The 21,923-nt window shown below is 48.2% G+C and overlaps 1 protein-coding gene across 1 annotated transcript; it reads left to right on the plus strand.

Moving 5' to 3' along the window:
- Positions 1–21,065: 21,065 nt before the first annotated feature.
- Positions 21,066–21,923, plus strand: LOC123020853 (gap junction beta-5 protein-like). The gene has a single exon (XM_044425051.1). It carries the CDS (start codon positions 21,066–21,068, stop codon positions 21,921–21,923), a length of 858 nt encoding a protein of 285 aa, XP_044280986.1.

Below are 21,923 nucleotides of genomic sequence, written 5' to 3' on the forward strand. Positions count from 1 at the left end.
GCACCCTCAACAGGGCAGGAACACATGTGTGCCCCGCAAGGAGACCACTGGTCCCCACATGACAAGATACAGAACGGACTTTATTAAAGCATTAAAACAGTGGCCCCCAGCTGAAAGGAGGCCATCAGAGTTCCAGTGCGTATGACCCCATCACAGAAATTCGCCTGAGATTTGACCTTTCTTTGGACATCAAGGAGACTTCTCCTACCTGGTGCCCTCCAAGTGTTTGGGGCTGCAGCGCCCACTGGCCATGCTTCCTGAGCCTGATTGCAGCTGGAGTCCAAAACAATGGAAAGCACCAGGTTCAAGAAGAATAAACAAATGTGTCACATCTGAGCTGGCCTCTCTGGGTTGGATTTCTCACGCTTCTCTACTTGGTTTTGCAGTACCCTGGTGTGGCATGAACCAGACCTTGGTCATCCGCATCTGAACGCAGGGACAATGCTTTGTGTCTGAGTTAGACTAAGTTCTAACTCAGAAGGTTAGACTGAGTTCTCTCTGAGCAGTGGCCCATTCATTCATTCAGCATGACAGGTAGTAGTCATCAAATGATGAAGATACATAAATTTCCTCCATAGAGCAAGGTAGACTTGATTCTACCTGCTGGGAAATTTTGTACAAATAAGGGAATTTGCACAATTCCAACTAGGAATGTGGAATGAGGGGAGCACACTGTTCCCTCTGCACCTTGGTCAGACCTCATGTGCTTCTGCCTCCGGAGAAAGTCAAACTCCATTCCAGTTAGGGCAACAGATGGGCAAAATATGCTGCAATGAATGCAGTTTTGTTTATGTTTGGGGTGGAGGGGGGAATGGAAGCAATTTAACAGTTTGTTTTAATTGCACGTACTAAATTGGAGACATAATTCAGCACTTATGGCAAAAGCATTTAATAGGAAAAAAGCCAGGAGTAATACATCTGCCGGGCCATCGCTGAAGTTATTAGGAATAGTGAAGAAATCACATGAAATGATTGGGAGCGATGTCATCCCCTCCCGCTCCATTTAGCCATGAATGTATTCAAGAGCGGAGCCCTTCAGCCTTGCTCAATCTTTCTGCTCTGCCGCTGAAATCCGAAATGATGCTTTGGTGGAGATGGTGAGTCAAGAGCCCTGAATTGCTCACTCTTTAATTAACTTCCTGATCACAGCATTACAGCCTGTAATATTCTTCAGGCTAAGCCAAAGCTGCCCACAGAATATTTTGCAAATGTTTATGGCAGCGCCTTAGCACACTTCCTGCTTTCTTTTTCTTTTTTCTTTTCTCTTTTTTTTTGGGGGGGGTGGCACTCCTTTTGACCATCAGTGGAGAATATTCTATGGCGCCTGGAACCCTCTGGACTTGGAGGATCTGGGGCATTCTGTGGGGCATCCTGTTTGCCTCCATGCCCTCTCACCCTCCAGTTGCGGCCATTGCAATGCTTTGCCCATTCCATGAGGAGGAGAGACTGAGGCCCGGCTGGAATTCCTTGGGGGCAGCAGTTTCTGCTTCACACCCAGAATATCCTGCCTCCTGCGCTGAGTCTGGAGATGGTTCTCCATCTTTGGACCCAGTGGGAATAGGGGGTGCTCTCCGCACGGGTCTGCATGGAAGCGCTCCCCTCGGGTCGCTACTGGGACTCTGGCCTGCCCTGTGGCCTGCCTCTCCTCCGAGCCAATCTGGGGCGCTGTCGGATGCTGCCTTGCACAGTTACACAGTTTACACAGTTAAATTGTGTAAACATTGCCAGATATCTCAAACTGAAGGAACTAAGTAAGGCTTTGACTGTACACTCGGGGATGGACACAAAGGATTGGGTGGGAAAAGGTGATTCCAGTACTACCCCAGGTTTTAGGATTTTTTACACAAATTGTGGCTGAGATGCACATGCATTGCCAAGATTTTTAAAAACACGCAGATCATTGCCCACTTTCCAAGCTGGCTTGACTCATTCCAAAGCACGTCAGCACCAGCAGTGGGCTGCCAAATTGAGGCAACCTCCTGGCTTTGGATCCCCAGCCATGTGCTCTTCGTGACTATCCTCCTAGCTGCGTCCCCAGGCATCCAAGGCATCGGGGCAGCTGCGCTGATCCATTTCAACAAACCACTTCTAGCCACATTCACCCCCAGCAGGAGCAGGACTTTGGCAAAGCTCGTGGCTTTGCCTTGGCCATTCAAGACAAAACCGCCTTCACACATTTTGCATGGCAGCAGGAAACAAGCTACTGTCAGTGGGAAAATTTGTTTCTCTTCGTTAACTAGGAAGATTGTGGCTAAGCTCAGACTGGGGAAACTGGGGAGATGGCAGGTGAGTCAGTATTCCTGCTAGTTAAAAATGCCAGTATTTTGTTTCTGCATGTCCTTGCACCACTGTTCTGGACAAGCCAGCAATGCAAGCAGGGACCTGTACAATGTGTGAATAAAGCTGAAAGCCTCGAAACAAACACTGGAGAGCAAGAGCAAGGTGAGCACGGCCTTTCCCACAGGAGAATCTAAGCAGCTCTTTGGACAATTGCTTTTCCTTCCCCTTCCTCTACTCAAAGGAAGATACATTTGGTCTAAATACAGAAGTGGATTCATTCCATTTGTATTTCATGAGAAACTTCCCGATTTGCGCTTCTGCAATAAATAGTATGTGCCAAAACAAAAGTATCATTCAGTATTCACATTTCTTCTAGTTTTTCTGTGCAGTTCTCCAACTTAAAGGAATGTGTATTTTAGGGGAAACTGCATAATGATGTACGTTAGAGGAAATAGCTTGCCAAATGTGAGCATGTGAAGCAAAACTGTACGCACATATACACAATGGGAGACATGTGCACAAAAAGTGCACATTGTTCTGTGGATTCTAAAGAAAGTGGCAAGCTGACGAGCACATGGTGTAACCAACTATGGAATGTGTTGCCACAGGAAGTGGAGCTGGCCACCAAATCAGAGGCCAAAGGGGATTGGACACATTCACGAGGGAGGCGGCTATCTGTGGCCACCAAGCCTTGTGGGATCCCGTGCTGCCTCCTTCCCCAGAGGCGGCCTGCCTGCATGCACCAGCTGCTGAGGAGCTCGGGCAGTTGGAGGTCTCACACCCACCCTGCTGAAGGGACCCTGTGGGCAGCTGGTTCGCCACCCCGTGTGCAGCGTGTTGGATTGGTCTGATCCAGCAGGGCTTTTCTTACATCCTTAGCATAATAATGGAAAAATAAGAAATGGAGAAGAACCAGAACTGGCCAACTACTTTGTCCACATTTCATTCTGAGAGCCAGTGTGGGGTAGTAGTTAAGAGCATAGAAATGAGACTTTGGTGATCTAGGTTCTAGTCCCTGATTGGTCAACTGGGAGACTTTGGACCAGTCACAGACTCTCAGCCCAAACTTCCTTGCAGGGTTGTTGCTGTGGGGATGAGATGGAGAGCAGGAGGAGAATGATGTAAGCCACTTTGAGTTTTGTTCGAAGGGAAAGGTGGGATATGATGCTAATAGATAAATAAATCCTTCTGTCTTTGATCCAGAGAAGGCGGGTGTGATGAGCACAGCCACAGACATTACTCAGTGTCTTTGAGGGATTTCTGCACGTCTGCTTGCAAATCTCCTCCCAGGTCTGGAGGAAGTGTGCGCATAGGCATGCAGCCCTTGAGGTAACCACATCCCAGAACCTCCCAGAAAATTAGGGTTGGGGTGGCCCTGCACAGGGAGGAGTGGGAATGCCTTCCAGAGAATATCAAAAAGGATCCATGGCCATGCCACAGTAACTAATTCCAAGTGCAGTCAGTGCTGTCAACTAGACCTATCATTAAAGATACTGGAGAAATCCAAAATGGATGCAGATTACTTTGGATTTCGATGACTCTGCAAAGTAGACCAGCATCTCCCCATTTGTACCGATTCCAAGGACTTGCAGATCTTTTTCTAAGTTTCCAGAATTATACGAAAATTTAGTCATACAAATCTCTCTCAACCAGTGACACTCCAGTGGACCAAGGGCAAGGCTGCCTGAGGGACAAATAGGAGGCTTTCAATTAGTGACAAAAGGGCCTCAACGTATCTCAGGTGGGCCTGGCAATGTTCTCCTAAAGTCTGGGTGGCAGCCTAGCAAAGGCCTGTCTCTGGCAAGCAGATGCCCCCCTGCTTAAGTGGGGAGCGGGGGGGACACATGGAGCAACCTGAGCAGGTTCATTTGGGAGTACGAGGTTCCTAGAGGCATTGAGCCAATGCCACTTAGAGCTTAGAGGAAGATTGAGTGCCAGCTGGAAACGTGAAAAGTGGGGGCCTGCTGCCTTCGAGCATTTTGCAGTCCAAGCCATGCTCTGGAGGAGGGCATGGCTGGCTGGGCGGGAGTGGCCAGGTGTCCGCTTTTACACAGGTGCATCCTCTGCCTGAAAGGTTGCCGAGAACCATCCTCGGTTTGCAGGGCTTCCCGCCCAGTTCCAGAGTCAGCCCAAAGACCCCAACGAACTGGTGCAAGTCAACAGCAGCTGCACCACAGCTTGGACAGGGGGGCAACTCACGTCACCTGGTCACAACCTTTCCTGCCAGAGGGAAATGGACCTCCCTCCCATTTAAAGTCTTCCTTAGACTTCCATTTAGAATGTAATCATTTCCACAGCTACCTCTGTACATGCAGAGTATACAACTATCATGCAAATCTTTGCCTTCTTTTTAGGTGACGCACCCCTTCTTTCACCCCCACCCCACACACCTCCCAAGCAGCTACCCTACGTGGAGGTTCCAGGGGGAAGCCCCAGCCAGGTGGAGAGGAGGACAAGCTGCAACATTTTATTGCAGGTTACTTGTATTGAATAAGAGCCAGCCCCAAGCTTGTTCGAGAGTTTTGATCATCAGAAAAGACAGCTGAAAAAGGCAGCTTGGAACACTTTGGAAGATTCTGTGCCCTTTCTAAGAAGGGGAACCTCTTCTCTTTAAACTGGGTTCTGCTCTCTGCCTCCACCAGCCATGGTGTCTAGCAACCAAGGGTGTGTTAGCAAAATGTTCCAAAGCTCAGCTCCACCCCAGAATGCTCCTCTGGCGTATTCCTCCTCCTCCTCCTCCTCGGTGTTGTTCTCCTCCTCGCTTTGAGAGTGGCAGGAGGAGCCCTGGAGCTTTGATGGCCCTGAACTGTGAAAAGAGACTTTCTATGTTGCAGATGGAAACAGCAGAGAGCAGAAAATCCTATAAAGAAGACAGGGCTCCCACCAGGTAAGGGCTTTTTTGGTCACTCTGTGTGGAAAGAAGAGAATGCCTTGGAGGTAGCCTGTTCCCGGAGCAGTGTCAAAGCAGCTCTCCCATGGGACTGAGATCCAGAGATCAAACCTGCACTGGAGAACACGAGTGGGTCTCGGGAGGCAGAGGGATGTGGGATGCAAAGGTGAGGCATCTCATCGGCCAGGACCCCTGGCAGCTGAACCCCTGAGCCCCGTTTTCAGGCCAGGGCTCTACGCTGCAGTACAGAGTGCTGCAGCACCTGGATGTGTCCCAAAGCATGCCAGAGAGGCCTCCGGATCCCTCTGTCTCAGCAACACTGCAAACCCAGGCATGCCCCAGCCAATCCTCTTTCTCAAAATGAAGCGCAACTTTGAAACAGTAAGTTTTAAAGCAAAGGGTCTCAGGTTGCATCTGGAGTGTCTGCATGCTTCACATGGTCCTTCCACAAAATGTGCAGAAGTGCTGGAGAGCTCTCTGAGTTTCCGGAGCCTGTGAATTTGTGTGCGTCATGTGGGGGACTTTCAGGCACAGCTTTGTTCATTCATTTGTAGCAGATCCCTACAAAATACTGCAGTGAAAAAGAAAGAGAAAAGGGACAAGGGGGACGTAGAAACTTAAAGTCACTTGTAGCTTTTGCAGTTACCTCGGAGAGCTGGGTGGAGGCGCCTGTGCTTTCCTGAAGATGTAGGAAAGTTTCAAGGGCTGGTGCGTGTGTGTCATTGCGAAACGGCTTAAGCGATGATGTAAAGCATGGGCTGCATGAGTTTCCACAGCCCTGGTGGGAAATACAGCAAGAACTGGCTGTCTGCATTGGCAGGGCCACCTTGCCTTTGAGTTGCACTGGCCCCTTTGGGCAAAGGGCAATGGGCAACGGGCTCCCAGCACATCGCTTTTTCTTTTGCTGCCACCACTCTGCTAAAAGTCAGTGGCGGGGCAGCCCCAGGGACTGGATGCAGCCCGTGCTGGGCTTCGGGGGAACATGGGCCCTGCAACCTCGACTGTTGTCCACCCCAGTATAAACCATACTCTACAGAGGCAGGATTGATTTACAGAAGAAATGTCAGCTATTAAAAACAAACTATCTTTCCACCAAGACTATTGCAGACAAAGTTGATGTGGAGGTTCTGAGTTACATCCAAACAAATTTAGTTGAATGGGAGGCCCTATTTAAATCACTGGGACAACTTAGAATTGTAATGACCCCATTTGGGGAGCGCTTTATTCAGATGCCGTAAGCATCCCTTGCCGGGGTTTCTCTTCTTCAGGATTCAGCTCTCTCCTCTGATTTAAACTCAGAGTGGCCAAGTGGATGCATCTCTCGTGCACTAGTGCAAATGCGGGTGTGCACGACCATTAAGGCTCTGTGCAATGCACAGCTAGTAAATCAGTCTTCCCTCAACCGGATACCCCGTAGATGCCCTGGACTTCAACTCCCTTTAGCCCCAGCCAGCAGGACGATAGGCAAGAGCACTGTCAGTGTAGCCCAAATGCTCTGGAGGGCACAAGGCTGAGACGGCTGCAACTAAGCCGCTGGCTGGGTGACACTGTAGAATGACAGTGCTCCCGAATGAATTCTTAAGCAGAGGAGCGGTGCCTCCATTAGCTTTTGTCTAGAGGAGAGCAGGCTATGGCTGAGAGCAGGCATACACTGTGCAAGGCCTTCAGCAGGGCAAACCAGAGAAGCTGGAAGAGGGGCAGAGGCAAAGCTCCCAACCCCTGTGTAAGAACAGAGGTGTTGCATGCAGGTCCCCGTCTTTTCCTTTGGCAGGTCAAAAGGAATCTCACCTTTGTAACTGTCGGCCACTTTTCTTCCAAAACTCCCCACACAGAAGATAAAAACAAACTAAGCAAGCTACCACTTCAAAGAAAACACCTCTTAGACATGGCACCTTTTTGAAAAGTGTCTTTTCCTTTAATTGATGCATCCCCGGCATGACTTCCAGGACCGAGATGCCACCTGCAACCTGGTATGGCAGGTGTGCTGACCAGTTGATAACCTCTGGATGGAAGCCTTTCCTCCCGTCAACTTAATTGACACTACCTTCTGGGTGATGTCAACCCTGGGGTCTGAGAGAGCACCTGGGACCCAAGGGCTCGGAGGGACCCATCCCTGAGTGGCCCTGCCTTCTCCTCGCCAAAGCCAGCACTCTGCACGTGCTTGTCCTCCCCTTCTGGGCCAGCCCATGTAAGAGTGCAGAGGGAGAACCCGCGGGACATGGAAGTCACTCTTGCCTTTCTTTTGCATGCTTGGAAAGGTCACAAGACGACGAAGGGACAGCTAGAGCTGGGAGGAGGAGGAGGAGCAGGAAACGACAGGGCTTGGTGGTGTCCCCAGTACAGGATTGTCAGTCTTGGATCAGGATCAGGTTCCCCACCATGACGACTCTGATCTCAGTCCGGCGACAGCATCTGCCAGAGCCTTTGCTCTCTGTTGGAGGAGGGGATGCAACAGTTGCAGGATGAGGGGTGTCAACTTCTTTGTGGTGGGAGGGGCCGGACACATTTTGTCCTCCCCCCACCCCCCTCAGTTCCCTGGATGGCAGCCAGGCAGATCGACACAGAGGTGAATCCAGGTGTTTCCATTTCCCCCCAAAGCAGGGGGGCACTGGACCATCAGGCAGATTGGGTCCGTGTAGGGTCCGTGTTGCCGGCACCGTCCAAACATGAGCAGGGTACTTTACCGTCGTCTGCCACCTCTCCTTTCCCAAGGAGTTCTCGTGTCTGCAAATGATGTCCTGTACTTTCGGGGCACTACTAAAAGAATGGACTAGCCGCTGGGGGAATCCTGCCCCCTTTTAATTGCATTCTGCCTGCACAGTATTCAACAATCTGGCTGAAATTAAGCCCACAGAATTCCTAACTGATTCTGAGGAGACCTGATTCCTGATCGTGACCTGATTTCTTCTACCAACATGATTCCATGAGTGGAGACCCAGGAAAAGAACCCTTATAGTTATGAAGGGCCTTGTTATATGTGAGTGAAGAAGGGGAAAAGTGATTGGTAGAAAGGATGAGTTCATGAGAAATGATTTAATAATAACTTGGTCCAAAATATCTTACACATTCTGAACCGTGTGAGAAATCAGGGAGAAGGATTTGGGTGAGGGGTGACACGAGGCCTCCCACCTTGGCCATGAGATCTCTTTTTCATCTCCCTTCTCTCCTACCTGTGTGCTCACATTCTGCGCTTCCCTCAAGTGTGCCTGGGTATGCTCACCTGGGTGTGCTCAAACTTCATCTATGCAATGAACAGAATCAGAGTTCTGGCACTTATTTGCCATTAAGGAATTTGACATTTTCAACACTATCATAGAATGATTTCTAGATATTTGTGACGTATCATCCACATGACTGTTTGATTTCATGCCCTACTTATGGGATCCCTGAAGGCATCTGTTATAATTATTTTTTAACTTATTGTTGTAAGCCGCCCCAAGGCTTCGGTGAATGGGGCAGCATAAAAATGTTTTAATAAATAATAAATAAAATCTGGATGAGCCTGGTGGCAGAAGAGAGAAAGCCATCATCTCTGAAATCTGTGTTCGCCTGCTGCTACAGGTTGGAGTTTTGTTTTTGTTTCCTGAGACTGCAAAAGCAGCTCTTCATTCCAAAGTGTGTTGAGTTTAATAATATAACCACTTTCCATGCCTCTTTGAGAACATGCCCAGTTTTTGCAACCTGTCCTTTCAGAGTTTAAGTAAGATATGATGAAGGGTCACCTTGTCCTCTAAATATTTGGGATGATGACTCTCAACCCTCCTGGATCATCAGCTGTGCTAGTTGTGGTTGATGGGCTTGAAGTCCAAAATATCTGGAAGGCACCAGAATAGTGAAGAGATTTCTGTAATTAGAAAGTCCTTTTCATGAAGACAATTCTTCCTACTCTCTTCTACAAACTGAATTAGAACCTAAACAGAGCTCTGGGAAGCATGCTGGGAGGCAACAGGAAGGTTTTGCTACAGCTTATATAGTCTGCCTGAGGGTTTTCTGATTGGCCAACCTGGAGAACAGCATATTGGCTTATATGGACCATAGCTTTTGCTCTATTCATCGGAAAGTGTCGCAGGGACCCAAAGTCTTGTGTCATGGCAACTCCGTTTCCTGAAGAATCATCCTCTAAGCTGATCCAACTAGAATCTTGGAGCTTAGCTACAGTATCTATGATGGAATGGAACTGCAGTCAATGAGATCAGAAGGATATCAAGAGCAGAAAGTCTTGAAGGTGGCAGTGCGTAACTATTCATGATGGGATTGTTGCTATCAGTATTTTCTGTGCATCTGACCTTAGTGTTTACAATTATTCACACTCTCACACACACTCTATGTACCTTATCTAAACCTGCAACATTCATAATACACCATGCATCTGCTGACATGAGCCATATAGTTCATAAACACTTCTGCCACAATAATTTTATTAGCCTTAAAGTTTGTTGTTGTTGTTGCTAGTCACAAAAATGTTGTCCATGGGGTTCAGCCCATCGTGACCCCACGGACAACACTCCTCCAGGCCTTCTTGTTCTTCACCATCCCCTGGAGTCCACTCGAGCTCACACCAACTGCTTCAGTGACTCCATCCAGCCACCTCATCCTCTGCCGTCCCCTTCTTCTCTTGGTGTCAATTGTTCCCAGCATTAGGCTTTTCTCCAGTGAGTCCTTCCTTCTCATTAGGTGGCCAAAGTATTTGAGTTTCATCTTCAGTATCTGGCCTTCTAAAGAGCAGTCAGGGTTGATCTCCTCTAGGACTGACTGGTTTGATCGCCTTGCAGTCCAATGGACTCGCAGGAGTCTTCTCCAGAACCACAATTCAAGGGCCTCAATTCTTCGACACTCAGCCTTCCTTATGGTCCAAATTTCGCAGCCATACATTGCAACTGGGAAAACCAGAGCCTTGACTATACACACTTTTGTTGGCAGGGTTCTCTGCTTTTTAGTATGCTGTCTAGATTTGCCATAGCTTTCCTCCCAAGGAGCAATGTCTTTTAATTTCTTGGCTGCAGTCCCCATCTGCGGTGATCTTGGAGTCCAGGAAAATAAAATCTGTCACTCCCTCCATTTCTTCCCCATCTATTTGCCAGGAAGTGATAGGACCAGATACCATGATCTTCGTTTTCTTAATGTTGAGTTTCAAGCCAACTTTTGTGCTCTCTTCTTTCACCTGCGTCAAGAGGCTCTTTAGTTCCTCTCCACTTTCTGCCCCAAGACAAACTGTTGTTTTTCCTTAATTGTTTGCTTTCTAATCCATCTTGTTTCATCTGTTGATCTGGGAGTAACCTGATTAGCCAGCCACTCCTTCTTCTTCCCTTTGGTTAACTAGGCACTGCTTAATTGAATGTCATTGCAAAACCAGGGAACATCTGGTTTTGCTTGGAACACTGAATCCAGGTCATGCAACATTCCTTTGTTCCATGCTGGGATGTGAACTCTGCTCCTTTTTTATCCCTGCTATTTGGCCAGTTGATACTTGAAATGAATGCTCCTTTGCAGGGTTAATTGGCACTTATTTGCATTTTTGTTCCTTCACTTGTGGAGGGGCACTGAGAGGAATGTAGAGAGATGCTTATTAGGAAAGCACTTTGATTCACTCAATTCACCGCTGCAGAAAAGCGGAAACTCCTGCAGTGGGAGCTGATGCAGATGGAGTACATGATTCATCTTTCACACCACCCCATTTCAACAGCTGTTTGTGTTAGGCTGTGCCTGGCAACTGCTCATTCTTGTGTGGTGGTACATTGCAAAACATGCAAGTGCGAGGGCTCATGATCATCATTCCCATAGCCACATCCCCAGGGAGCAACAGACCAGTTCTAGCCTTTTTCATCATGACTGGGAGCAGATCTTTTGTGAAGGTGTGAATTGCCCATTCAAGACAAAACCACCCAAAATTACTTTTTATTTTCTCTCAAGCTCCTGTGAAAGTTTTGGGAAATCTCAAGGGAGAACCAGATATCAGTGCTGATATCAGTGCTTTCTCCCTGCTGAAAGAAAAGTGGGGGTAAGTACTGTAACCCCAAGAGCCCTGGTTCCACTACACCACAGCTAGAAAAATCAAAACAAAATCGACCTTTGAAAGCAGAGGCACACAGAACATAGAAACTTGTTCAGAGTCAGAAGGGACTTCCTGAGCTATCTAGTCTGACCCTTGGCTCCAGCCAGCTCCACTCACAACATGCCCACCATTTGCATGTCTAGCCTAGCCTTGAACACCCTCACCAATGGGGCCTCAACCACCTCCAATGGTGCTTAGGGTCCTGAGGGCCATGGGATACTTTGAACTATCAGAACTGAGGTCAGAGGTAGAGCTCCAATCTTAGAGGTAGAGCTCTGCGCTCCAAGTTTCCCACCTGTTTCCTGGAAAGAACCACTCTGGATGTTTCTCCAAGCACAAAAAATCAATGTCAGAGAGGCAGTACTGGTGGTGAGGAAGGGGGAGGAGACTAGAGCAAGACATCCTGGCAGCCCTCCAGCCTCTTTCCCTCCTCTTATGAAATAATAGCATCACGGAACGGTAGAGCTGGCATGGGCTAGAAGGCCATCAGGTCCAACCACCTGCTCAGTGCAGGACTCCAAGCTAAGGCAGCCAACTCAAAGGGCTACCTAATTGCACCTTGCAGGCCTCCAGTGTGGGAGAGCCCGACACTGGGCAATTGGTTCACCTCCCCAGGCAATTGGTTCCATTGTCATACTGTTCTAACGGTCAGAAAAAAAATCCTGATATCTGACTGGAATCTGGCTTCCTGTAACTTGAGCCTATTGTTCTGCGTCCTGCACTCTAGAAGGATCAGGAAGAGATCCCATCCTTCCTCTTTGTGAAAGCCTTTCAAGGACTTGTAGGCTGCTATCCTATCTCCCCTCAGTCTTCTCTTCTCTAGGCTAAACATGCCCATTTCTTCCCGTCTCCCCTCACAGGGCTTTGTTTCCAGCGCCAGGATCACCCCTGCTGCCCTCCTCTGGACTCTCTCCAGCTTGCCTGCATCTTTCTTCAACTGTGGTGCCCAGAACTGGACTCAAGACTCCAGGTGAGGCCTGGCCAGTGCTGAGTAGAGGGGAACTAGCACTGCAAGTGATACTCCTATTAATGCAGCCTGAATGCCTCAGCCACACGGCTGGCATCGGCTTTCTCCCTGAATTTCACAGAAGGAGGAATGGGGAGTCGAAGATCACCTTTGTCTCTTCCCCTGTAAGCCTCGGACTTTAGTTTAGGATTGATCCTGATCTCTGTCAATGCGCCTGTGAACGGAAAGGAGGGAATGAAAAGAGGATGATTCTTTGTGTTGAGGTGATGAATGTGTGTGGCATGGCAAATATTCGGCTTGAAGAGCCATTCCCTCTGGTGTGAGAGGTGGGTGAGGGCATACCTGTTCTGAAATGGTGCCTATCCACTGTTCAGATATTTCTGTTTGGCATAGGAAGTGTTCTCTTTAATCGGCTGCCCGATAAATAGGGGCATCGTTTGCATCGGTGCTGGTGATGCACAGGAGAGAGGGGAACAGGCTCTGTGGGGTGGTGAGATGAGGGTTTCTTGATCATCCATCCATCCATCCATACACTTCTGCTATATCCTTTCCCCTAATAATAGATTGCTATCCAATCTCCCCTAATTGTAGAACCTGACTGGCATGATGGACAACACATGATGTTTTCCCCTATTCATGAGCAAGTCCATGCCCTCGGATGAGAGCTGCACAGTGGTTGGGTTCATACAACATTACAAGCAACCCTGCATGGTTACCATGGTCCACAGTTATTTTCCACAATCCATCAAGTTGTTTCCACTTGCTCATGGTTTCCATCCTCCTCAGTCAGTTCTCTAATTGTTTGCAGCCACTGTGCCTGAAGTTCAATTCCAAGGTACAGCTGTCCTTGCCTGTGTCAGCTGCCTTTTCCTCACTGGCCCACACATAAAGGTGGGATGGCTGCAGTGGCTCCTGCAGCTGCCTGGGGACTGTAGAAACCATGGTAGCACAGAGAGATCACAGAACAAGCTATTGTTCCTTCTCACGGTTTCTTAAGACCAGACTTACCATGGTGAACTATCATAACAGGGTCCAGACAACATCACAGACCAGCAATGGTAAAAAAAAAACCACCATGGGGTGTAATGTTGGCTAAACCTACTCAATAGGATTGCTACTAAACAAAATGCTGGGAAGTTAGATAGGACGAGAAATGACTGAAGAAATATGAGGCATGACAGGAAGTCCCATGCCGGATCAGTCCAAAGGTCCGCCTAGTACAGCATTCTCTTCACATATTGGACAAACGCGGGACCCTACAAGCAGCACAGGGGTGCACCAACACCCCCTACCCATGATCCAGCAACTGATATACAGACGCATATTCTAAAGATTACGAATTTTTTTATTTATTTATTTATTTATTTATTTGGGATTTTTCTAGGTCGTCCAATCACTTTCGTCTCTGGACGGCTTACAATCTGCTCCTCTCAGGTGTCATGAAGCAGAAGCAGATAAGACTTTAAGCAGAAGCATAAAGGAAATGAGAGAAACAAAAAGGTTGCGGTTTGAATGACATGAAACTGCTTACACAAAACAGGAAGGAGTGAAAATTTGTCAGAAATGAATGATGGGTGACAGGACCATAATTTAAGAGTCTGATGCCGGAAAGAATACATTTGAATTCATAAATAATCATAGGTACTCTATAAATGTTACATAATGATGATAATGAGCCAGGCGATTACCATGGAGCCTGTAGAAATCTCCATTTAACATTTTTCTCTTGCCTTCGCTCCACCAGAGTCCTTCAGAGACATTCTGGTTCCACCTTGCCCATTCCTTCGCACCTGAAGGCCTAACCGCCCATCCTGCAATGTGCTGTTGATGCAGGCCACCAGATGCTGTCTGTATGACCATAGGAAAATTCAGAGCCCCGGGAAAGCTCTTCAAAGTTGGAGCTGAGGTCCCAAACTCAGAGTACCTTCCCTCTGCCCTTGCAGCCACGCATGGTGCTTCGTGCACCAGCCGCTGCACCAAAGAGAGACGACTCGACTCTGCAAAGTGGGCAGGAACGAGGCTGGACTCTCACGGGGCCTCAGTACCTCCTCCTCCTCCTCACAAGCCTGGGTGAAACACTTAGATGGCCAAACTGGGTGATCCAAGTATTTTGGAGGGCAAAGGAAACTCTGAGGAAATCCTTGCCTCTGCGCACTTTCCTGTTGCCATAAGATACCCATAGTCCTTTGGGCTTCAAGGATTATAGGCAGCTAATTTAGGCGGTACTGCCCATCAAAAAGAATATGAGTCTGAAGCTGCCGCACACTGCTCCATCTGGCCAGTAACTTCTAGGTCAGAGTTGGTTTCCTTTTTGATCTGGAGGGATGCATGGGATGCTGAGCCATTGGCACTGGGAAGCTGCAATCTCAGCAAAGCCAGGATCATGGGGATGAGGGTGGGGGAGATCGATGACATCCCATATCTCCACGACCTCTTTGGAGGTCCTTGTTTTGCCAGTGCTATTAGAGCAAGTATTGCTGAGCGACAGAAGCTAAAATGTTCCCAGCCCTCTAAACCGTTAGCGGTGGACTGCAGTGATAGAGGGCAGACTGGGAGGAAGTACCAATACTTCTTATCAGCAGGGATCATCTGCCACCTGCCACTCAGAAGTCCAGTTCCCTCTGCAATCCTCCCAGAAACTGGGGTGAAACGCATTTCCTCCTGGGTGACATATTGCTCCCTGTTGTGATCCAATATACCTTGGGATGGAGTGGCTGGTCTTGAACAGTCTCCTCAGACTTATGAAAGTCCTGCTTCTGCTGTAGGTGGAAATGGCTAGAATGGGCTGCCTGAAGTGAATCAGCAGAGCTGCCCAAAACCTTAGGCTCTACTTGGGGACCTGATTGGAGGGAACGCCCTGATTAACGTTTGCTCTTCCAAATGCACCCCGGATGGGGGAACAGCAATCCTACCTGCAGCTAAATTGGTGGGTAGGGAAACCAACACGCCTTTTCCTCCCCTGCAATGGGTTTGCTGACCTGCAAGGGGGATGGTTCGGGGTTCCCAGGGATCCAGTAGGCTGCATGGGGAGCAGCGCATGGCTGCAAGGCATTGCTGTCTCTCAGTCGCCTGCTGTTGGCCTAGGCTGCCTGCCAGAGGCACTCCAGGGCTCAGGCAGGGGCCTGTCCAGCCATACTTGGAAAGGACAGGGATTGAACATGGAGGGCACATAGTGTTGGAACAAGGGTGTTGCCCTGTGCCGAACCAGACCCTTGGAAAGCCTCACTCAGTTTTCTCAACACTAATAACTTAACTGAATTTAAAATGTGGCCCTGCAGTTTTTCGGATCATCTTATTGTGTGGGTCCCTGAACATCTGCCCAAATCCTATCCTGGCAGCATCCCTTCCCAGAAGCCTTCCACGAAGTAACATACATTAGAACCCCTATATCCACAGGGTACAGGTTCCAGGCACCCCCCATGGGTGCCTAAAACTGCAGGTGGTAGTGAACACTGTATACGGTACAGTCATCCCTCTACATTCATGGGAGTTAGGGGTGCAGGAATCCATGAAAATGGAAGAACTGTGAATATGTCTAGGGATTCTTTTTGAGGACACAATGCTCTTTGTCTTGGTACTAGCCAGCCTCACTCACGTGCTTTGTCTCTCAGTGGGCACAAAGACTCTAGAGATATTAACAGATTTTTGCCTGCAGATATTTGCAGGTTTTCCACTTTCATGGGGGTCCTGCTCCTCTCACCCCTGAGAATGCGGAGGGCTGCAGTCAACCACAGTTAAGTGATACTGTGGTAACTCAGACAGCAGATACAGGAGTCCTGCTGTATTAAAATTATTATTGTGAATAAAAGGAACAGTGACCAATGAATATGGAACTCATGGGTTTTACTGCCACTGGAAAATGTGCTGATATCACTAGCTCAGAAAAAATGGAGTAGAGTAGAGTAATAGACAGCTTCATGGAGGAGAGGTCTATTCATGCAGAATGGCATGGAAGTTCCAGCAAACCTCATGTACCAAAACCATCTTATAACCCTGAGTGGTGGGGATAAAGGGAGGAAAGCTACCACTTTCATACCACAGTTGTGAGTATCCAAAGCATGAATCTGGTTGTAACTGGACTAGGGATATACAGCTCCAGCTGAATTCCACAGATGGCCAGACATCTTTGGCTCTGCTTCTTGCCAGATTTAAGGTTTTTCCATTTCCTGAACGGTTGTTCCTCGCTCATGCAGAACTTTGTCCTTTCAGAAGTGCAGCCCCCTGCAAATGCATACAGTATCTCCCCACTAAATACACATTTTCATGTGGACAGAAATGACATTTCCAGTCAGTGTTTTTGTTTTAATGTCTTATATTATCCTATGATTAAATTTTCCTAAAATTCTGGATACTAAAAAAAGTGGGGAAAGTGCAACTTGGGAAAAGCTGGTCCAGTGCAGCATCTATGGGTAAGATTTATAGAAGTTCAAATTCAGAATCCATTTCGGATTTCTCCAACATCCCTAGGTTGGACGTTAATTGTGGTCTAGAAGGAAATTATATCTGATCCTATGTGAAAACTCTTGCCTCCTTTCTCTGTGCTTGGTCTGTGATGAATTATAACTTGGCTGGTTATAAGGCTGAAAGATGAGTCACCTTTCCGTCCTTCCTGAAGCCTTCTGGATTTTTCTGAAACTCTCTGTTTTGTTTCAGCTTCTTAGTCTCTTTGCTTTTCTCAAAGAGATCCTTAAGGGGAAGGGGGAGTGTCAAACAGTCCCCTGATGTTCTTCTCAAGTCTAATTAGCTTTCCTGTGCTTCCCCACAACACACACACCCTCTTGGACCCCTTCACGTGCCCACAGCACCTGGCACATTCCTTTTGAAGTCCGCCACCCCTGGGCTCCCATGAATACCTTGATTTCTTACATACTAACTGAAAACGTTTGGTTCACTCACTGGTTCCAAATTTCCTTGATGACTTCAAAGAGCAGTAAAATCCCCTCAAAGTGAAGACCTTTCTCTCTAGACATGCAACTCTGCCCACAAGGAATCTTTAAGACAAGTTTCCTTCCTTCCTCCCAGTTCTCTGACATACACAGATGAAAAACCTCTGGGCTCCCTTGTGAAGAGCAGGCACTGCCCTCACAAAGGGAAGGGAAGGGAAGGGAAGGGAAGGGAAGGGAAGGGAAGGGAAGGGAAGGGAAGGGAAGGGAAGGGAAGGGAAGGTCTTGAGTTGTTGTGGGGAGGGGATGGTTCCTCTTCTAGGCTGCTGCTGTCCATTTGCTTGCCCTCTCCAGTCTGTCCCAACCCACAGAGCCGTCCAGCTGGAGAAGACAACCCAAGGGGAAGTGACTGCTCCTTTCCCTCATTGTATTTCAATGTATTTTATTGTGTTGTAAGCCGCCCCAAGGTTTCAGCAAGGGGCGGCATAGAAATGTTGTTGTTGTTGTTGTTGTTATTATTATTATTATTATTATTATTATTATTATTATTATTATTCCTCTCCTGGCTTCCTTGATTGCCTGCAGCAGGAAGGTGGAGCTTCACAGAGGGAGAGGGGTCTCTGGTGCTGGCAGTGGGCTCTGGCAGATGCCCCACCGTGCCTTGTGAGTGAGCAGATCAAAGGCAAAGAGGAGAGGAGAAGGAAAGGTGTGTGGGCAGGAGCCCAAATCACTAGGAGTACATGGAAACTACATAAAAAATAGTTTGGGGAGCAAATCAAAATGCTGGGGTAGAAACAGTGTTCAGTTAATAAGTGGGGATTGTCATGTACTTCCCATACGAGCCAGAAGAAAGTGCTTGTGTTGATTGGTGTTAGAATAGAAGACTTCTCTGGAGACCGAGTTACTATTTTTGACCAAGGTTCCTGGACTTCACCCAGGAATTACCCAAAATCGATGGGCACCATCACCAGACAGCCTCTGAGTTTCACCCACTGAGCCAAAAGTCAGTTTAGGGAGCCACCCAGCTATTTGCATGTTTTATTCGAGGCATTTCCAGCTCAAAGTCCATGAGATGTAAGGTGGCCAGCATTTCACAATGGAAGGAAATACTGCTTGCTTGCAACACCACTGTCCTCCTACCAAAGGCTTCTCCTTGCACCTTTACCCCACCCCTCCCCACATACCTGCCCACAGACTGGCACATCTGCAAAGGAGCAAAGGTTCTTTTTATCATACAGGAGTTGGGAAACGTGGGCAGGGAGCTTGGTTGTTTCCTGGTCTGTGCATGGACAAGCTGCAAGCTTGGGTGAAACATGGGAAGCTGGCCAGATGTGACAGATGGCAAGGGAGAACAGAAGTGGAGGAGCCATAAAACTATGCAGATTTTGAATTGTCACTGGGGTTTTCTACACTTAAATATTTAATCATTTTGTTCTGTGGGTGCGTGGGGAGGTGCACATTTGAATACAGAAAGTCTGGATGCTATTTTTCTTAGGGACAGATTTATTAATTATATTGACATCTTTTTTTTTTCTTTCAAGGAACCCATGGTGGCTAGCATAACTCTCCTCTTCTTTCTTTCCATTTTTGTCCTCATGACCACCCTGTGAAGTAGGTTAGTCTGGAAGCGTGTGACTGGCCCAAAGTCACCCAGCGGACTCCATGGCTGAGAGGGGACTAGAGTCCAGGTCTCCCAAATCCTAGTCAAACACGCTAACCACTAGGCCATGCTGGGATAGGCTAACTCCCCTCAGCTTGCCTAAGAATTGATTCATTCCTTCTAAGCATTCTTGGAGAAATCCAGGCAAGCAGGGAAGGCAGAAGTCTTTCCCCCCATTTTAAGCTTTTCTGAGGAAGCTTGGGAAAAATAAATAGGAAAACACTGCCACGCCTTTGCTGCCTTTAATCTCTGCCTTCACACACACCCCTTCTCCACGCTGCTGAAAAAGCTGAAGGACTGTCGTTGTGAATGACTCACTGAAGGCAAGGGGGCAAACAGACTTCATTCTGAGCTGGAAATGGAGCCCCAGTGCAGCCCCACCAGGAAACCTGGGGATGCAATTTCCTATGCCTCCCAACCCAGTCGGGAGCCATGGGAAAGAACATTCTCATGCTGCCCAGCAGGTAGCAATGCCCCCAGCCATGCATAAAGGCATCATGCCCCTCCTGCATCTAGCAAGCCTCTTCTGCCACTGTCCACCCGCTCCCCCTCTTTACAGCAAGGAGCTTTTTTGGCAGGTGGTGTTCTTGCAAAGGGGAGGTCTGGCAGATTGGGCTGACTGATCACAGTGGTCCTTCCCGTTGGATCGTGCTTGCATATGAATTTTCCCAAACTTCCCAATATCAGATGCACCTAACACTTAGAATGTGTTTGCGTATTTATTCCAAGAACATGTTAGTAACTTTTCAGGGCCAAGACATTGCAAAGTGAATAAATTGCTGCTGCTGCTGCTGTTTTTGTTTCAGAACAATAGGACATCAGGCAGAACAGAGATGAGAGTTTATTGGGGTTCTCTGCTCTCCACTGCCAAGCTAATTCCTCCCAAGTGAGCATTCCTCTGCACAGAAATGTGTGTGCCTTTTTCTGGCCCTTTTTTCAATGATGCACGTTTCCCGATGCACGCACCACTGAGCAGAGCATGTTTGTGCTTATTTTTTCAATTGTACAGAGGTTGTCCAATGAGCTATTTGTTTTGTGGAATGCATTATGACCTTGGACATGGAGATTTTTTTCCCACTACAAATTGCATGCAGGTCCATATTCAATTCTGGAAGGAACAAATTGGGTACATCAGATAAGCAAATAGACCCTATCCATGGAGTAATTTCTCACACGTGTCTAGGCAGAATATGTAAGCATGACATAGCTAAATAGACCCATGGGGAAAACTGCATTCGACCACAAAAATCATTAGGTGCACAACCACATTGCCCCATGGCTGATGCAAGGAAGCCTCCACACTCAGGGATTTGCATGTATTTTATGCCTGCAAAAAGACAGTGGCGATCAGCTATGGCACCCATTAGCTAGGCAGGCCATGGGCTCTCTCACACTGCAGGCATTTGGGAGACAGTCATTGGTCAGGGGTGCTGAGCTGGAATCCTGTATCGAGCAGGGAGTTCAATTCGATGGCTTTATAGGCCTCTTCCAACTCTACCATTCTATGAGATGGCGGAGACCATCTCTGCTGCCACTGCAGCTCACACTGTCCATCGAGATTTAGTGCCATGGATGAGGAAGGAAGGGGAATAGGCCCCTGGCTGGAATCAACCTAAATGCATGACCCCCGGCTCTTCCACTCCTCCCCTCCCCCCAGGATACAGTGTATTCCTCCTCTGAGGCCCAGTTGCGGTCTCAGTGGGGCATGAGGGCAGCACAGTTCTTCCTGCGCTAGATGCAAAGTGGTGAGACAGAAGCTCAGCCTTTGGAGTCCTGGCTCCAAGCTCACCGGACTTCTGTGATGACCCTAGGGTGTTCCAGCTAGTGCCAGGGGGTCACAGGATTACATGCTCAGGGAAATGCTATGGTAAAAAGACTTGCATTTTTTCAGCTTTCTTGAATGCCAGAACTGAAAAGGCCAAACGAATGTGAACAGAAAGGGAGCACTGGGTGAATAAGGCCATACTGTTTCCTCGGACCTATGGCTCTCTGGTCTGAACCTTTAAGGATGAATTATTTTATTTGGCAGGCATGCAAGAATGGGCTTAGGCATGGCCTAGAAAAACTAGGAAGCGTGCAGAATGAAATGGCTGGAAAGCAAGATCGGGGTGGGGGAGCAATGACAACTCCATGAAGTAAGCCAGGTCTAGCACTGAGATGTTGCTGATAAACTCTCTGGAGTAGCCTTGCCTGTCCTGGGGTCCTGCAGACATTTGGGGCTACAATGCCCAACCCTTCTAGAGGACTCCAGACTGAGGGAGTCTGAGCTTCAGTCTTGCTAACATCACCATCTGTCTGGTTTCAGGTACCACTGATAGCAGAAACCGGAGACCATGAACTGGTCTGCCTTTGAACAACTCCTGGGTGGAGTGAACAAATATTCTACTGCCTTCGGACGCATCTGGCTCTCCGTGGTCTTCATCTTCCGATTGCTCGTCTATTTAGTGGCAGCTGAGAAAGTCTGGGGAGATGACCACAAGGAGTTTGACTGCAACACAGAGCAGCCTGGCTGCCCCAACGTCTGTTATGACCTTTATTTTCCAATCTCCCATATCCGCCTCTGGGCTCTGCAACTCATCCTGGTGACCTGCCCTTCTTTGCTGGTCATCATGCATGTTGCCTACCGAGAAGCAAAATTCAAGAAACGTCTGGAGAAGTTTGGACCCGAGTGCAGACCACGCTACCCTCCAGGCAAGAAGCGTGGAGGCCTGTGGTGGACCTATCTCTTCAGTCTCGTCTTCAAGGCCTCGGTGGACATCATATTCCTCTACATCTTTTACCACGTGTACCCAAACTACAGGCTTCCCAATCTGGTGAAATGCAACCTCCCTCCTTGCCCTAACGAAGTAGATTGCTACATAGCTAGGCCAACGGAGAAGAACATCTTCACCCTGTTCATGATCATCTCGGCCTGTGTTTGCGTGCTCCTCAGTCTTATGGAAGCCTTCTATCTCATAGCAAAGAGGTGCAAGGAGACCCACCCAGACCAGAGTGGGAGTCACAGGAGAAACGATGGTGAGATGCTCATTCTCAAGAGAGATGCTTGCTCCCCACCGTCCAGTCACCAAGATGCCATTGAAATGAGCCCTCAGGTCTTTCATGGAGCAGACTACAAACCAGTCACCTCGCCCCTCATAAAGAGCTCACAGGGTGTGGATATGGATCCCTCTAAACATGGGAAGCAAGGGTAA

This window comes from Varanus komodoensis, unplaced genomic scaffold, assembly GCF_004798865.1.
Source record: "Varanus komodoensis strain SLA01 unplaced genomic scaffold, ASM479886v1 scaffold15, whole genome shotgun sequence".
NCBI lineage: Eukaryota > Metazoa > Chordata > Lepidosauria > Squamata > Varanidae > Varanus > Varanus komodoensis.